The following is a 16,287-nucleotide window of genomic DNA, read 5'->3' on the forward strand; positions in this document are numbered from 1 at the left end:
TGGTCTGTGGATGCAAAGAGGGAGTAAGTTGGTCTCGCACACACAAAGACTAAAGTTTGCCTGGATGGTTGTAAGAAATGTCTTTAATTGCCCAAAGCATCACTTCTGCAGTGCCTGGAAGCCGTGCCTCCCACCAGCCTCCAACAAGTGGCAGGGTAGGTCACTCATACAACACATGACCATAAAAATATGGTGCCAACAACCAAAGCAACCAAACCTGCTGCTGGTTAATGCAATACATGTAAAAACAGTAAACCTTAGAGAAACAACCTTGCTTTAACCAACCCCTTTCTGGGAACACAGCTTTTCCCTATCCCTCCCCACCACTTGTGAAACAAATTCCTACCACGGAGCCAGCAAGGCACGAGGCTGGGTGGGTCTGGGGCTTTGGGACAGCGAGTGACAGAGGGCACAGAGGGCGGGCACAGGTCAGAGCCTTGCCTGGGATCAGCCCTGCTGGAAGGGTCATGCTGCACGGGAGTCGAGCGGGACCACAGGTGGGAGAACAGCTCTGCCAGCCTGCCAGGGCCTTTGCCAGGGACGCTGACAGTGGTCCAAGGCTCTGGAGGGAGACACACACCAACACAGCTGCAGAAAAAGCTTATGAAGGGCAGACTACAGCTGGCGAGGGGAGGGGACAGGGCAAGCAGGGATCCTTCATCAGCTGTCACAGAGGATACACGTTCCAAATTTTTAAAGGCACATCATAAGCTTAGCAGCATTTGGGAGCCAGTGTTTCTTGCTGGTCCTACTCAGAGGCTGCAGACAAGAGTGAAGCAGAGGTGATCAGAATGTAAGAAAAATGGACAAATTCGTGCTCCTTTCCCAAAACTACATACCCTCCCAGTTCCTAGTATGCCTTTCTTTCCTAGGAAAAAATAATACAAAAAAGAATCAAGTAGTCTAACAGATGCTGGGTCCACCTGCTACTCACTAGAAAGGAATAGGGGAATCTGGGCAAGTGCAAGGCAAGTCCATCCCAATCCACAAGGACAGAAATCAAGGATGCCAGGTTCTCCTCTATGAATCTGTTACATCGCTTAAAACTAAATACTCACATTTTAGCGGGGCAGCTCAGGTTTCTAAGCTGGCAGCAGTCAGCACTGTCTGATGATGCCCAAAACAAGACTGTTTTTTAGGAAACAAAAATAATCCCTTTACAAAAAAAGTGCAGGTTAGAGCATAAAGAACCGTTTCCATATTGGATAGCCAGTTACAGTTCCTCCCTGGAAAAGGAGCTCTGAGCCAGTATGGAAGGTGCTACAAGTGCAGTGTACTGACTAGCATAAAATGTGTCGTGAAGCCATTTGATTAAAAAAAACCCCAAAACAATCCCCACAAACAACCCAGTGTTCATACTCTTCCTATTAGGGTCATTAACCCTTTAAATGGTGCTTCCCCCACCCATATTTTACTTAAAGCCACAAACCAAAGTATTTAGGATTAATCAAGTAGTGCTTGCTGGGACTCTGGGGATGTCCTTAGGTCATTAAAGTGAACGTACATGTGCCCAGCTTTCCGTGCTGCTGTGAGAGCGGCTGTGGCAGAGGTCAGTGGTTGCTCTGGAGTGCTCACACACACATTAGAGACAAGAGAACCCCTGCCAGGTCAAATGTTAACGGCCGACACGTGTGGCGGCAGTGTGAGGGAAGGGTGTTCTCTCTAGGAGCGCTCACTAACGCAGCCCGTGCCTTTGTCCACATGTGCATTACACTAAATGGAGCAGCACGTGGAAGCAAGCGGTCAGGTTCCCCTGATTTGGCCACAGCATGGAGTGGTTATATACCTTGCCATATGAACACAGTCCTAGGAGGTTTCGTTAGAGCAAAATATATTAATGATGTACCCGGGAGGAGTTTGGCATGCATGGGGCATCAAAAGAAACTTCACCGCAGGTGCTATTTACCCTACAGGCTCACAGTGCATAACCAGCACAGAACAGCGCTTCCGTGGCGTGCTCAGACAGTTCTGTCTGTCCCCGAGTGCTTTCTGACCACTTTGCTTCCATGGACCTGATCCACTGCCAGCGTCTCCAGCTCCTGCTGCGGCTGGGCGGGCGCGGCGTGGTGGATGCGATGAGCGACCCCGATGTGCGCCTTGTGCGGCTTCTCGCGGGCGGGGCTGTGCGACTCGCCGGGCGCGCGATCCGACGGGATCGGTGGAATGACCAACGGCCGCTCCTTAATCAGATGCACCTCTGCCGTTTCCCTGGCCAACAGAAAGGGCGTGGGATCGGGCATGGCATCCACGGGCTCTCGCAGCACCAGCTTCCGGCTCTCCGACCCTATTCTGTAGGCCTCTTCGAACTCGGGGTTCAGCGGTGTTGAGAGACTCTTCTTCATCCTGCGCCGTGGCGTCTCCGGCAGTTTGTCCTTGGGAGGGGACGGTTTGTAGCTGGACAGCACGGGGCTGCCAGACGGGGTCCCCTCTGAAGTCCCGGTGGCGCTCATCAGCTTCTTCTTCGCCGCATGCAGCTGAGAGGTCAGATAGGCAATCGTGCTCGCTCTCTGCTCCAGTTCACTGGACAACATATTGAGCTTATGGCTTTTCATTTTTAACTCTTCCAAGTACTTCTTTTCTCTTTCTTTAATAGTATTTTCCAGCACCATTATCATTGCATTCTTTTGCTCAAGTTCTTTCAACAATTCACTATTTTCGGCCTCTTTGATTTTCAGCTGAGCTTCAAGATCTTTGCACTTACTTTTGAGTTCATCACTTCGTGAACCACCACTTTCTAGAACATGAGAAGCAGAAGTGTTTTAAGTTAACAACAGCCACTATGTAAAACAGTGCAATAGGGTTCCTCTTGCCATCCCTAAGAGGAATCCAAAGGACTAACTTCAGCTAATACCCATCCCACACCATCCTTGATCCAGGGGGTTAATCTCAAGGAGTTATCTTATTCCTGCTCTTCACTTGTTGTTAACACAATACATACAAAATAACTAGGATCTAGTGTACACACACATATATATATATAAATAAAAGCTTTGTGGTTAATTACAGCACCAAGTCAGCTAAGTTTTAAAAATAGTCTCACTCTTCTGCCCCTAAAATTTGTGTCCTGTGTTCCCATATAGCAAGCAGGGAACTGACTGTCTAGTGGAGTCAGCAGCTCCAGGTGCTATTCCTGGCTCTTTCACAGATTTCCTGTGTGACCTTGGTAAAGAACTTCTGACATTTACTTCATAAATAACTAAGTTTGGAGAGTAGAAAAGAAAATACAAACATTGAAAAAGATTAGTAAATTGCACATGAACATTAAAAGAAAAATGCCATGTATTCCTTACCTGACAAGTCTGAACTCTTTACAGTCAGCTCATAGGTTAAATCTGAGGAGAAAAAGTTGTTTATTTTTGTTAGAACATCATCATGGAGGCCATACATCACCTGGTGAGCAGATTTACAATGACAGACTTCAGTAAATACGAATTAACTCTTCCCACAGCCCAAAGCAAGAACAGGAGATTCGCTATAAATTAGCAAATGTGTAAAACAACCGCACTATCAGCTTTTTGAAGAAAAAAAAGAAAAAATCTTGGCTTTGATCAGCCAGTTTGCCACGAGATACAAACTGAAAGCCCTAAATCCATGCTGCTAGTGGGCTTTGCTGCTGAGGTTTCACTGCTGAAGTGGGGAGCAGTCACTCCAAGGAATGAGGTACCTGTGCAGTGCTGCTGCAGGCGGCGCAGCTCAGCGTGCAGCCCCTTCAGGGTGTTGGCGTGTTCCCGCTGCAGGAACAGCAGGTTCTTCTGGGCACTCTGCAGTTGGTTCTCCAGGGTTGAGGTGGCCATCCTGACCCTGCCAGGGAACAGACATGCAATTGTGACGGTGACTTACCTTGCGCATACAGGGATCCTCCCTCTGCAGCCAGGTGAGCAGAAATGGCTGAATTCTACTGTTAATGCATTGACTGATGTGTGAACATCAAATGCCACAAAAGGTTTTTCCGCTTCAGGACTACTTTGATTACCAGTGCTCTAAGTTCATCAAAAGCCTAATTATACCGTAGGCTGGAGCAGGGAACTCATTTGTTTGGAGTTAACACATTTAAAGGATTAACTTCAGACAGTCTAAGTCATTAATCCTGTTACAAATTAAAAGCAGAGTTCTGAGGAATGGGCTATTGTGTCTGTCTTGCTGAGGGTTTCCACTTACCTCCAGGGACACGGGGATTGGTAAAATCCTTGGCAAGAACAAGGAAGAAAGCACTAAAATGCAGCAGCTCTAAGGAAAAAAGGCAAAGGAGGGTTCTGAGCACAGCCAGGCTGGTGGCACTGCCATGGATGTGGCTGCCATGGGTGCCTGAACTGAGATGTGGGTGCTGGGACCAGCACGAGGGAAACTCTGGCTGCTCAGGTTTCCTCAACACGGGGCCCAATGGCACAGAACAAGACAAGGACAATGCTTCACTCAAGAGAGAAAACAAACAGATTTTTCTTGCTCAGGTTACGAGTACATGGAAACCTGTTACACTGCTGGGTTTCCCTTACACAACAGCCTTGTAAAAGTAGGCCTTGGCTACAGCAAGTGCTCTCACTCAAAGACAGACACAGTTAACTGTATGATGCTGACATCCTTGAAGACCCCTGTGCTGCCGGTGTTAGGAATGGTCCTGATAAGGCAACAATGGACACAGTAGGAAAGGCTAAATTCTGTTACATGCATAGAAACCATTACAGCAATTAGGTTACAAGGATAAGTGAAGAGTCAGGAATCCTGTTGCCTGGACAACCACCTGCAGTGGCACTGCAACCATGCCTGGAATTATGGGACCACACATTGAGCACAAGATGGACCTCAACGGGTTTGCTTTGGCATGGTAAGTGTTCTCCATTGGGACTCTTTGCTATGTAGTTTTATGATGAGAATTTGTTTCTACCAGTTTAAAATTGGTAGAGCATAAGCTCAGAGCAAGTGACACACTTTTGTTATTCCTAAGCATATCACAGCCCTGTGTTTAAATTTACACTTTTATTCCCCAAAAGAACACCAGACTTGGTGCTCCTGCATCTTGGTGACGCACTAAAGCACCTGGGGATGTGGTGTGGAAATCACACACACAGAGCCCTCCTGGTTTCATCTGTGACCTGAACTGACATCATCTTCTACTGACTTAACCCTACAGAAACAAATATCTGATTGTAAAAAAATAAAAATGTGTGAAAGATATTAAGAAATCCACTTCTGTGCAGGGGCCAAACAGCCTGGTTACCTTGTAACAGAGATCAAAGATTAAGTTCAATGCCCAAGAATATAGGTAGCAGTGCCAACTCTGCTTTGTTGAGTGAATGGGTCATTTCACAATCACCATCGTTAGCAAACAACCAAAAATTACAGACCAAACACATTCTAAAAAGGGATTTCTAGGGTGGTTTAACAAATTTTGCAACACACCATCACTGGCAGCCCCTCATGGCCACAGCACTGGGCGGGCTGTTGGAAGGGGGACTGCACAGTTGCAGCAATTACTGTGGAGCACCATGCACTCTGAGGAGTGAAGGTATCTCAGCTGTGATACATTTTCAAAGTGACATCCTCTTGCGTGCAAAGCTGACATCAGACAGACGGGAGCTTTACTGAATCATCCCATTTCTTCAGTGTTCACTCTCCTCTGATCGACTGAGCACGACAGCAGGATAAAGCCACAGCTGGAGCTCTCACTGTGTGGGACACCGAGGCTCAGAAGGGATTCTTTATCGAGGAATGTATTTTCCAAAAGAAACCCTAAGCTGTGACAGGAGTAGGTGGAAGAACAGCCTCCGCACAATACCCCAGAGCTCTGTTCTCACAATGGGTATTAATGGTGGCTTTACACCTGTAACCATAACCCTAACAGGAAAATACTTCCCTGAATAGGAAAATACTTCATCACCTGCAACAGACAGTAAGTGTTCATAGCTCAGTCCTTGCAAATAAACACGTTCATTAAAAACCAGTTTCTAAATGTTCAAAAAAACCAGAACAGGGCTCTCACTATTAATCTCCTCGATTGCTTTTTCACTTTGATCTCCTGCATCTGAAAGATCACACCAGGATTACCTGCTCTGAAGAAAACAAATATAATCAGAGGCAAGTGAGTGTTACAGGCTTAGGAAGAAAATAAAACAACCAGAGTTGTTGCACCAGAGCATCATCTTCCCTGCAGCAGCAGTAAGTTAATCAGTGAGATCAATTAAATCAACCCACGATGAGTTTTAGCTGCAGCCCCTCTGCACTAAGTAGTTTCCCACAACCCTCTGCAGCCTTTTTGTGCTTTTCCTCCTCACAGCAGCCTGGTTTTCTGCCTGTCCTCTCTCCTTCTCTTCAAGGGAAAGGGAAGGCCAGCGAGGTGAAGCCACAGCCTCCATGGATGTGTGGGCAGCAGATCCAGCTCCAAACCCACTCACCCACCCACTCAGGCCTTTTTACACAGCACAGCACTGTGAGATCTGCGCTCTGGGAAACAGACAAAACCATCTACTGTAAAACCAGGGAAAGTGTCCTGCACAGACAGTCGCTATACAAAGAGACACAGATTTGCTTTGAAATCTGCACAAATTAGTTTTAACAACAATATATATCAAGGCACTATTAATTTTACAGCAAATCTTAGAACACATAATTAGACCTAATATTATTCAAGTCTGAGATTTGGATTAAATGGATTCCAACTGAATATGCATTACCTGTCAACCAAGCTCAGTTGCAAAATATTAAAAATGTTTTTGATTGCTTTTTCAGCCAAACATTTCTATCACAAATTCTAGTGTCATATTTGTCAGCAGCTCATAGGAGACAATGCAAAGTGAGACCCACTGACCTGTGCAATCAGCCCAAACATTTTTTAATTGGGAGAAGACGCAGGAGATAATGAAAAGGAAACAAATATAATGAAAAAGAAATAAAAATTTGTTTTAGTACAAGTCAGTGAACATTTTCCCACGACTTCCCTCCGCAGACCCTTTCACTTAGTTCCAGGGAGGCTGCTTAGTGGCATTTAGAGCTGCTCCCAGTTCCTTAACAATATTCAACACACTGCATGTTGTGTGAAGAGCCACAACTCACATCCAAAAACTGCTCCCATGGGCAGCTGAGATCTGACAGAAAAGGGTCTTGGGAGGGGTCAGGCTAAAAAAATTTAAAAATCTAATTAAAAAAAGAAAAATCTATTCAGGTGCATCTCCCATTGGGGTTTCCAAGAGGGAATCCGATAAAGCAGGCCTGGGATTGCACTAAGCTGATTTCATCTCAGGCTCTCTGAAACAAGAAGGTCAAAAACCACAAGAGAAACAGCAAAATGGAGAAGTCAATGGTGCCCTTTACAGCCCAGAGGAACAATCTCCACCTCCCACCATGGAAACTGGTGGGACAAGCTCTCCAAGCAACCAGGCTCTGGCTGGTCCTGGCAGATAAATGACACCACTGCTGGGAAGTACACTGTGACTGCATACACGGCACAAAGTTATGTCACTATGGTTTTTCCCCCCTCCCCCTTTGTCTCCAAACAAAAAAAACGTTTGCTATGTTCTTACACAGAAGGAACTGTGCAATGCAGGGCTTGGCAAAGTCCCCTGGGAAGGCACACAGCATTCGGAAAGGATGACAGCACACTAAAGGGACACTGCAGTGTCCAGAGGGGATGGTGAGGGTGACACAGCTCCTCTTTGGCAGCAGGAGTGGCCCCGACACCAAGTGTCCACCCTGTCAGCACCAGAGGCTTTGTGCGGATGGTGCACTACATTCCACCCTTCAAACATCTGCAATTTCTCATTTCTCAGGACCACCACACCACCAAATGTTTCTTTATATAGCTCAGAGATTGAGCCTCAACTCCTCCAAACAACGGATTCACAATTTCTCTTTAATATAGTCAAGGAGGAAGAAATGGAATGAGTCAAACAGAATTCCCTTGGGAACATTAAGTACAACACTTTCATCATGACAGCATCTACCTAAGCCATCATCTTCCAGCAAAGCAGAGAAGGTAACTTCAATTACCATTCCCATAAGCTCACCTTAAAACGGAACCGTTCTATCTCTTCAGAAGTGCACGTTCTCTTCAAAAAAGGGAACACACACACAAAATCTTATATGGAAAAGGAAAAAATATTAAACAGGAGCTTTCAAAATGCAACCTAATCACATGCTCACCATAAACAGTCACTAACATTTTAACAGCCACATCTTGCCTTGCAGAGGATGTGCTGGCTCCAGGCCTTTTTGGCTCTTAAGCATTTGGAGAGAGTTCAAAATGTTTCAAGGCAACAAGCATCTGGCTGCGTATCAGATGCCTTTGCACAAAATCAGAGCATCTCTATACCCCGCTGCAAGATAGGAGGAGGGAAATGCTAATCTCTGACCTTAGACACGAGTCCAAAGGATGGAACAAAGCCCAAACAACATTTTCATTCCTGTTTGGTATCCACCAAACAGAACACAATAACCTCCTTTTACGTGGATGGGGTGACCATCACCTGAGAAGCTGCTTTAGCTCCCTGCCAACTCATATCCTTGAAATATATATGGGCAGACATTTTCCTCTCAACTGCTCTCCGGCCAGTGCCCCCTCAAAATGGAACAAAAGCTGCCAAAATGTAATTTGTTTGCTATACAAAGTACAGTTTCAAGAACTAGGTAAGGACAGTGGATTCCTCTTGTAAGAACCTCCAAAGTTTTAGCCAGACCCCATTTCAAAGATTGCCACTGAACTGACCAAACTTATCTAAACAACACAGCTCTAATGCTGAAATTACCGACAGTCACTTTGCTGTTCTTTGCTTAGATCAGCTCTCCATCTCCGAGACATAATGCCATCCCCAAAGTGTTTGCTCAGCTCCTTTCAAAGGACGTAATAAAGGAGACCCTGCAGCCCCCACAGCCAACTCAAGGCTTTGCTCTCTTTCTGCTTGGACATTTGCATGAAGTTCCCCACAAACCGATTCTATGACACCATTACACCTCTACTAAAGCAGATCCAGCAATAATACAGCTTAGTGACAAACCCTTCCACAGTGTCAGATTTCTGCTCACCCCTCATTCATCCGTACATCAGACTAAGCCAGTTCAACGAGTCCAGTGTTGCTAAAGTCAAGCTTTTCAGACAATACACTCAGCCTACACATCCACTTCTGGACATTCCTGCCCTTCTCCAGTGCTCCCTTATCAGTAACGAGTACCTCTTGCAGCAGCACCTCTTTCCCCCTCCTCCTCAGCCTTCTGCATTAAAATATAACAATGCTTCCACATCATTATTGACCCAGTAACTTGTTCTCATATTCTTTTCGTTTGTGTGTTTTAAACCCAGCAGAATTAGTAGTTCTCTCCTGGAGACAATGGAGGGGAAGAAGGAACTGTGCCACTGTCCTCCCAGAGGAAGGACATGATTTCGCTTTCTCAGCTCCTTTTCCATTTCTACTGCTTTTGATGCTATTTTACTCAGTAGTTTCTCTGACTTTCCCATCATTTTCTGATCAGAGACTGTGCAAACTCTTTACAGTTAATCTCTGAAAGCCCTGCAAGCACATATTTTAGCATTTTAGTATGAAGATGACTTTTTGTTACTCCTACAGCAGCTGGTACAGCAGCAGGAAGAATAATTGAGTGGACACCATCCTGGTAGCAATGATTTAATTTTGGATGCTCCAAAGGAACCAGCTGGTACTTTTGTACAGAACTCACTGACTGCCTACGTGTCTGACTGTGTACCTGGAGTCAAGAATAGTTCATGTGGTGTTTCCTCTGTCCTTGAGACCACCCAACCCCAGAGCTGTCACAATGAAAGAGACTAAAAGGAATCAGATGTTAAAATCACTACTGTGACAGAGACTGTTAGAGAACCCAATCAAATGGTCCTGCAGTGGCATTTCATCCAGACACAGTTATTGTGACCAATACCAGGGTGTGCAAAGCTATGGCTGTACAGCTGTCAGGAACAAACACCTTACTCTGGCAGGAAGCTTTGAAAATTATCTAATTTGGGCCTAATTCACTTTAGGGAAACAAAGAAGGTGTCATCTAAATGACACTGACTACTTCAAAAGAACCCCTTTAACAATGATGAAGTGACAATAAAAGCAAGACTACATCATCATGTAGAGGAACAGGCTGCATCTCTTCTGCTCTCTAGGACATGCTCCTAAAGAATGGCTCTTCTATTTTATTCACCCCTTCATTCTGAGGATAAAATAGTTTGTTACTGTAATATAACCTCTGTCAAAGCCACAGAATGCAAACTGCACCCCAATCACAACCAGGCAGTCACAATATTGCAAAGACAAGTTAGTCTTTCTAGTAAACCAAATTCTTTTCTCAGAAGAATGACAAGAAAATTAATAATCAGTTCTCCCAGACTAACACAATATCAATGTTACACATAAACCTGAGCCTGATTCTATTCTTTCCAAAGTCATTAAGAAAGTTCTCCAGCTTCAGTTAAAGCTGAATCAGGACTTAAGGTGGGCTGTGGGTGGTTTTGATATAAGGATCTGTTAAGTATAACTCAAAATTCATGCTTAGAAATCACACTATACTACAGTATAGAACAGTCACAGGCTGTTTTCACATATCAAATACTCACTTACGAACACTGCATGTGCTCTTTTAATTTTGTCCTAAACGATCAAAAATGTGTGAATTGCACCAGAAACTGAAGAAAATGTATTTGTGCAATATAAAAATTTGCCCTTTCTGAAGCCTGCTGAAACACAAACCAAAAAAATTACTAAGCTGGTTTCACATAACCAGCTTGGCTGGGCCTTTTCGCTCTCCCTAACATGATAAAAACCCACCACCACACAGACATGCAACCATTTCACCACCCAGCCCGGACACGACTTTGTCTCACCCATCTCACTCACATACACCGAGCAAGAATTTAGTGCTGCATTTCTGAAATGCTCCAGAATCACCTTCCTGGTCGTTCAGTGAACCAGGTCAGGGAACTGGTGCAGCTGAAAACAAACCCATTCTTCCACTGGCTGCTTTCAGGTGATGGGTTCACTGTGCAGCACTGTAGACGCCTGGGGAAGGTGAAAAAAATAAAAATAAAAAATAGAATCTGTAAGCAGGTCAGGGGGGTGGTACAGGCAGAATTGCTTCCTGCAGCAGCGCCAGCTCCAAGCACTTGCCTGAGCTTGAGCTCCTACTGCATGAACTGCAGAAATTATGATTTTCAGAGCTTACCTGGAATATTTGTGAAACACAGCACAAGGCACTGAAGCCTTACAGCAAGCTAAAGAAATCTGTCCTGGGAGATCATTTACAGAGAGCAGCTCTTGTAACAGCAACTCTACAGAACTGCACAACCATTTCCAGGCAAGTGTAACAGGCTGAGGAGGTGCTTTTCTCTAATGCATTCTGTGATGCTGTTTCATAAGGCATTGATTTTTATTATTTTAGAACAGCAGCTATGATCAAACACACAAAAATTGGTCTCCACTTTGCTAAAGGTTTTGAGAGCTGCTGATGAAGGAAATCTGGTAGTGGTGATGACCTATGTCCAAGTCCTTTCTTAAGCAAGATTTTTTTTTTGGTGTCAAATAGAATGCCAAGACAAAGGGTTCCAAACAGAACTGCTATATACCCTCACTTCCATAACCCAGGTATCTCAAACTGAGACAGTAAAGCTACACACAGCTTAAATCAAGCTTTCCTGAGGCTGGAAAGGAAACAAGAAGACACATTTCTATTACAAAGGGAACCTGCCGGTTCTGACATCATTCCCACAGTTCTTCCACACAGATGGACTCTTCCCGAGCTCGACACCTCTGCTCCACAGAAATGCGATCTGCTGTGCCTTTTGTGCCCTCCCTCTGGGCATGGAGTCGGATTACAGGGAGCTACTGTTCCCTGGCATATTTTCAGCCTTTCTGGAGACAGCTACCATTCTGTTCACGGAGAAGCCATGACATTTAACAGTTTTCAGTCCAGCACTGTTTTTTTTAAACCCCATCTCTCAATCAAATAATTAAAGTCAACAAGGAGCAACGTATTTTAGCATTTTAAATACAAAGCAAAGGTATTCCTTGGAGCGAAATGAGAAGAAACGTGCTCCCCAATAGCAGGAAAGAAATAGCAATCCAAAGAAAAGCGTTTTTCAGTGATTATTTAGAACCACCCAAACAGCTTGCAGAAGTTCCAATACACTCTGAAAACATCAGTTTCAGCAATATTTTTCATGCCTCTAACGTCTAGTGGCAAATAAATTATTGTTCCCATTTATAGTACTGTAGTCTTTAACATCACCAGGAGAAATGAGCTGGTAGATAACTGTAAAACATTATTAAACAAAATCATTTACTGCTCACGTGGAGATAGACTAACACCCATTATCACACTGCTGGACATCCTGGTTTAGAGGAAGATATTTTTTCCATCACTTAACAATGAGCACAGAGACAAATCAGGCCCACGTTCACTGACAATCCTACAGCCAGGCAGGTAAAGGTGAAGGAACAGAGGTGAAGGAACAGCAGGTGGTAACCAGGGGTTAACATTCCAACTCAGCTCCACTCACATTTGCCATCTTCATGTGCTCTTCGGATTCATTCGATTCATGCACAAGAGCAGAGAGGAGAGTTCGTCTCGGCAGAGGAAAGCAGAGCCCTGGTGATAGAGTTTGTGCCAGAACAAAGGGCATCCTCCCACCTGAGCCCCACCCAGGCCGTGGGCACGGGCCCCGCACCGCTGTTCCCAGGGAGGCTCCGGCTCTGGCAGACCCTTCAGGGAGTCCTGGCTCTGTTACACAATGGGCTCACTGCAGCAGCCCGCTGGCCGCGCTCGCTCGGGACAGAGTTGTTGTGGCTGTGCTGTCGGATGTGTCACAGCCACTCGCGTCCCCCCTGTGCCGCAGGAGGCCAGAGCACAGACCTGCCAGGCACCTCTTTCCTCAACACCAACATCCTTACATTTTCCTTTTGCTTTCCAAACCAGCAAAAAAAAAAAAACTATGTCCCATACTCAACTTTTCCCCCTCATCAACTTATCTGACTGCTGAATTTTCAGTGAAGTGCTGCTCAACTAAACCCATCACTTTTAGTTACTGACAGACACATATACATAAATATGCACAGAAAGTATCACTTGCCAGCAAAAAAATTCTTCAGCATTATGAATTTTCAGAAAGATGAAGATGTCTGTTCTCACTATAAAATAAACTACAACCTGCTACCTTTTTTTAAACTTTACTATGAAAAACTAAGTTAAACATGCGTAAAAAGATTAGTAGTAATCTGTTTATCCAATATAAAAACAATAATTCACAGTTTTGCTACTTTAAATCACTATTTTTTAAGTCACAGAACAGAAATGAAATGCCTAAAAATTAAAACTGCACTCACTCTATTATGCTGTTTATAATGCTCAATAAATATTTTATTTTACTTTACATTCTGGTCCACGTTCTGCCGTAATAGCACTGGGGAGTTTGTGTTCTGCCTCCTGCAATTAAAGGACTGACTAATGTGGTAGATCTGGATGAAGAAATATATTGCCCTTAACACCTACAGCCTCTTGAATTAGGGCTCACTAAGGAACAGTGGAATTTTTGTAACAAAATACATTAAAAAAATAATTTGAAAGCATGCAGCTGTATCTGCAATCCAATATAAAGGAAACAACTGTAAGGAATGAAATTATTGCTGTTCTACAGTTTGCAACAGCTACTGGACTGGAAACTGCTAAGAGTATCTGGATTAGTCATGAGACCTTCATCTTTTCTAAGGGGATGAGGGAGGAAACTTTACAGATATATTAAGCAGAAGTACAACAATAGGATGAAAACAAGTGGTTATGCATCAGTTTAGCCAGCTGATACTTTGCTCTTTTATGACCTTCCAGCCTTTGTTGTTTCACTAAAAATGACTGCTGGAGCCTCAGTACAACCAAAAGCTTGAAAAATCAACAATATTACAAGTCAGCCTTGATCTGTGTATAAAGCACTTGCTTTAAATTGTCAAACCAAAAAGCAATGTGCGTTTAAGAGCATAAATGTCAGTCTCCCAGAGGCTCAGTCGTAGTAACGCACTACAGAATTGCATTCACTAATGAGCAAATTATACGGGAAAAGGCACTGTATTTACAGTCACATCCATTTGTCTTTCATTTTTTAATTAAGGAGTATAATTGGTACTGCAAAAGCTCAATATAGCTTTTTAAGTGTAAGCATCTTACCATCTAAGTAAAGCCAACAAGTACCCTGGATGCTTCCTATGCACCTGCAATGCAGATCAAAACAGACAATTCCACCCCCAGGGCTGCCTCAGCTTCTGTTCACATTTACCTTCACTGTCTCAACCTCACCCAATTTAATAAGGTGGGCTCAGGTGCATTCCATTGCTGTCCAGGGTGGGAAGGGCCCCTCCTTCCTCTCTATTGTCCCACCCCATGTCCTGCGTAGGGAAACTGCGTCTGGAAGCATCTCCATGTCTGAAGACGCCCTGCACTTCTCTGCTGCCATTTCCACAGACGACAGGCATTCTCCTCCACAGGCAAAACCTCCTCCTCTCACACGAAGGTTATTCCCTACCCACTCCAAAATGTACACAACCCATCCGTCCAGCCCTTTTCCGGCCCTGTGTTACTCATGAAAACGACACCATTGTCACTTTGTAAAGTGAAAAGGTGCGACGCAAAAGGCGCCTGGGAAGGATGCAGGAGGATGCGGTGCGAAACCTGCCCCGGTGGGTGCGGGCGGCTACAGCGGCCCCACCGAAGCCTGAGCTGGGCAGGGGGAGGCGACGGGCGGCCGCTCTCCTGCTCTGGGGCACATCCCAAACAGAAATACAGACACGTCCTTGCCCCCGAGCCAGCACAAACGGGAAGACCAGGGGGGTACAGCGAGATGCAGGGCAGCTCCTTCATGCCCTGTGCTCCGGTGGCCAGAAAAGGGCCCTGGATGCTCTCAGGAGCGCGCAGGAAGCGCTCTGGTCCAGCGCCAGCGCCCGGCGCACCGGCCCGGAGCCGCCCTGCGCGCACCCGCCGCGCCGTTCGCTGCCCCGCAACGGCCGCCCCGGCCCCGGGGGGCTCCGACCGGGCCTCGGGAGCGGCTGATCGCGCCCCGCCGCCGGGGCACCTCCCCTCAGCCGAGGCGCGGCTCCTCCGGCCACCGCAGGTCCCGGGGCCGCGGCCGCCCCGCCTAACGCGCAGCGGGGCCGGCGGGCCGCCCCGACAGCCCCGCCCGCCCTTCACGGGAGGCTCCTTCGGCTGGCAGTGGATTCGTGTGAGTGGGGAAAAAGGCCTCCAGCCCCCTCCCGGGTCAACGATGCCGCTTCCCCGTTCCCCACCCAGCCCCGGGGGCCGCGATGCCGCTGACGCCCCCTCAGCCGGCCCGGGGCGGAGGGCACAGCGCGCCGCACGCCCGCGCCTCAGCCGCCGCCCCGCCCGGCCCCTCACCTGCTCAGCCCGAGCCGGGTCCGCCGCTCCCCCCGCCCGAAGCACCGCGGGCGCCCCGCGGCACCGGCACCGGAGGCGGCGGCACCGGCACCGGAGGCGGCGGCACCGGCACCGGAGGCGGCGGCACCGGCACCGGAGGCGGCGGCACCGGCACCGGAGGCGGCGGCACCGGCACCGGAGGCGGCGGCGCAGGCGCAGGTGCGGCTGCGGCACCGGGCCCGTCGCTCTGGCAACGGCGGCACAGCGCGGCCGCCCCGGCCCCGCCCGCCCGGGCCCGCGCGCGGGGCGGGGCGTGCGCGCACACGGGAGCGGCGCGCGCGGGTTCCGCGCCCCTGGAAAGGGAGAGGGAGAGGGAGGAGAAGGGCTCCAGGTGCGTGGGGATGTGGGAAAGGAGGGAATGTGCATTCCCGAGAGAGGTTCTGGTTTAAGCCCAGCTGGAAATTAAGCACCACGCAACTCCCCCCTTCTCTTCCCCCACTCCCCCGCCGGTGGAATGGGGAGGGGAATCAAAGGTAAAACCTGTAGGTTGAGATAAGAACAGTTCAATAACTGAAAACAAACTAAAACACAATAATAATAATAATAACGATAATAAAAAGGGAAAGGAAAAAACCCCAAACAAGTGATGCACAATGTAATTGCTCATCTCTGGCTGGCTGATGTCAGACTGCCTCTCCCCAAACCCAGATCGACCCCCCTCCCTGGTAACTCCCCCAGTTTATATACTGGGTATAATGTTCTATGGTTTGGTACATCCCTTTGGTCAGCTCAGGTCATCTATGACAGCTTTGCTCCCTCCCAGTTTCTTTTTCAAACCTCACTGGCAAAGCATGAGACACAAAAGAGAAAAAGTTCTTGACTTAGGATGAGCAGAACTTAAAAAACCCCTGAAACACTCTGTTATCAGCAACATTC

General features: G+C 46.9%; 1 protein-coding gene across 3 annotated transcripts; it reads right to left on the reverse strand.

The window, feature by feature from the left end:
* Positions 1–65: 65 nt before the first annotated feature.
* On the reverse strand, positions 66–15,468 carry CCDC92 (coiled-coil domain containing 92). 3 transcript variants are annotated; one of them, XM_048322803.1, is made up of 4 exons: positions 15,373–15,468; positions 3,665–3,801; positions 3,291–3,332; positions 66–2,734 (listed from the first exon to the last, which is right to left on the reverse strand). In XM_048322803.1, exons 2-4 carry the CDS (start codon positions 3,792–3,794, stop codon positions 1,959–1,961), a joined length of 948 nt encoding a protein of 315 aa, XP_048178760.1. In that variant the 5' UTR covers positions 3,795–3,801; positions 15,373–15,468; the 3' UTR covers positions 66–1,958. The 3 variants fall into 3 exon arrangements, with proteins under 3 accessions (XP_048178760.1, XP_048178762.1, XP_048178761.1); XM_048322805.1 differs by lacking the exon at positions 15,373–15,468 and adding an exon at positions 10,843–12,593; XM_048322804.1 differs by lacking the exon at positions 15,373–15,468 and adding an exon at positions 7,998–10,774.
* Between the last annotated feature and the right edge of the window lie 819 nt (positions 15,469–16,287).

The sequence above is a fragment of the Corvus hawaiiensis genome, chromosome 18 (genome assembly GCF_020740725.1).
Source record: "Corvus hawaiiensis isolate bCorHaw1 chromosome 18, bCorHaw1.pri.cur, whole genome shotgun sequence".
Classification (NCBI taxonomy): Eukaryota; Metazoa; Chordata; class Aves; order Passeriformes; family Corvidae; genus Corvus; species Corvus hawaiiensis.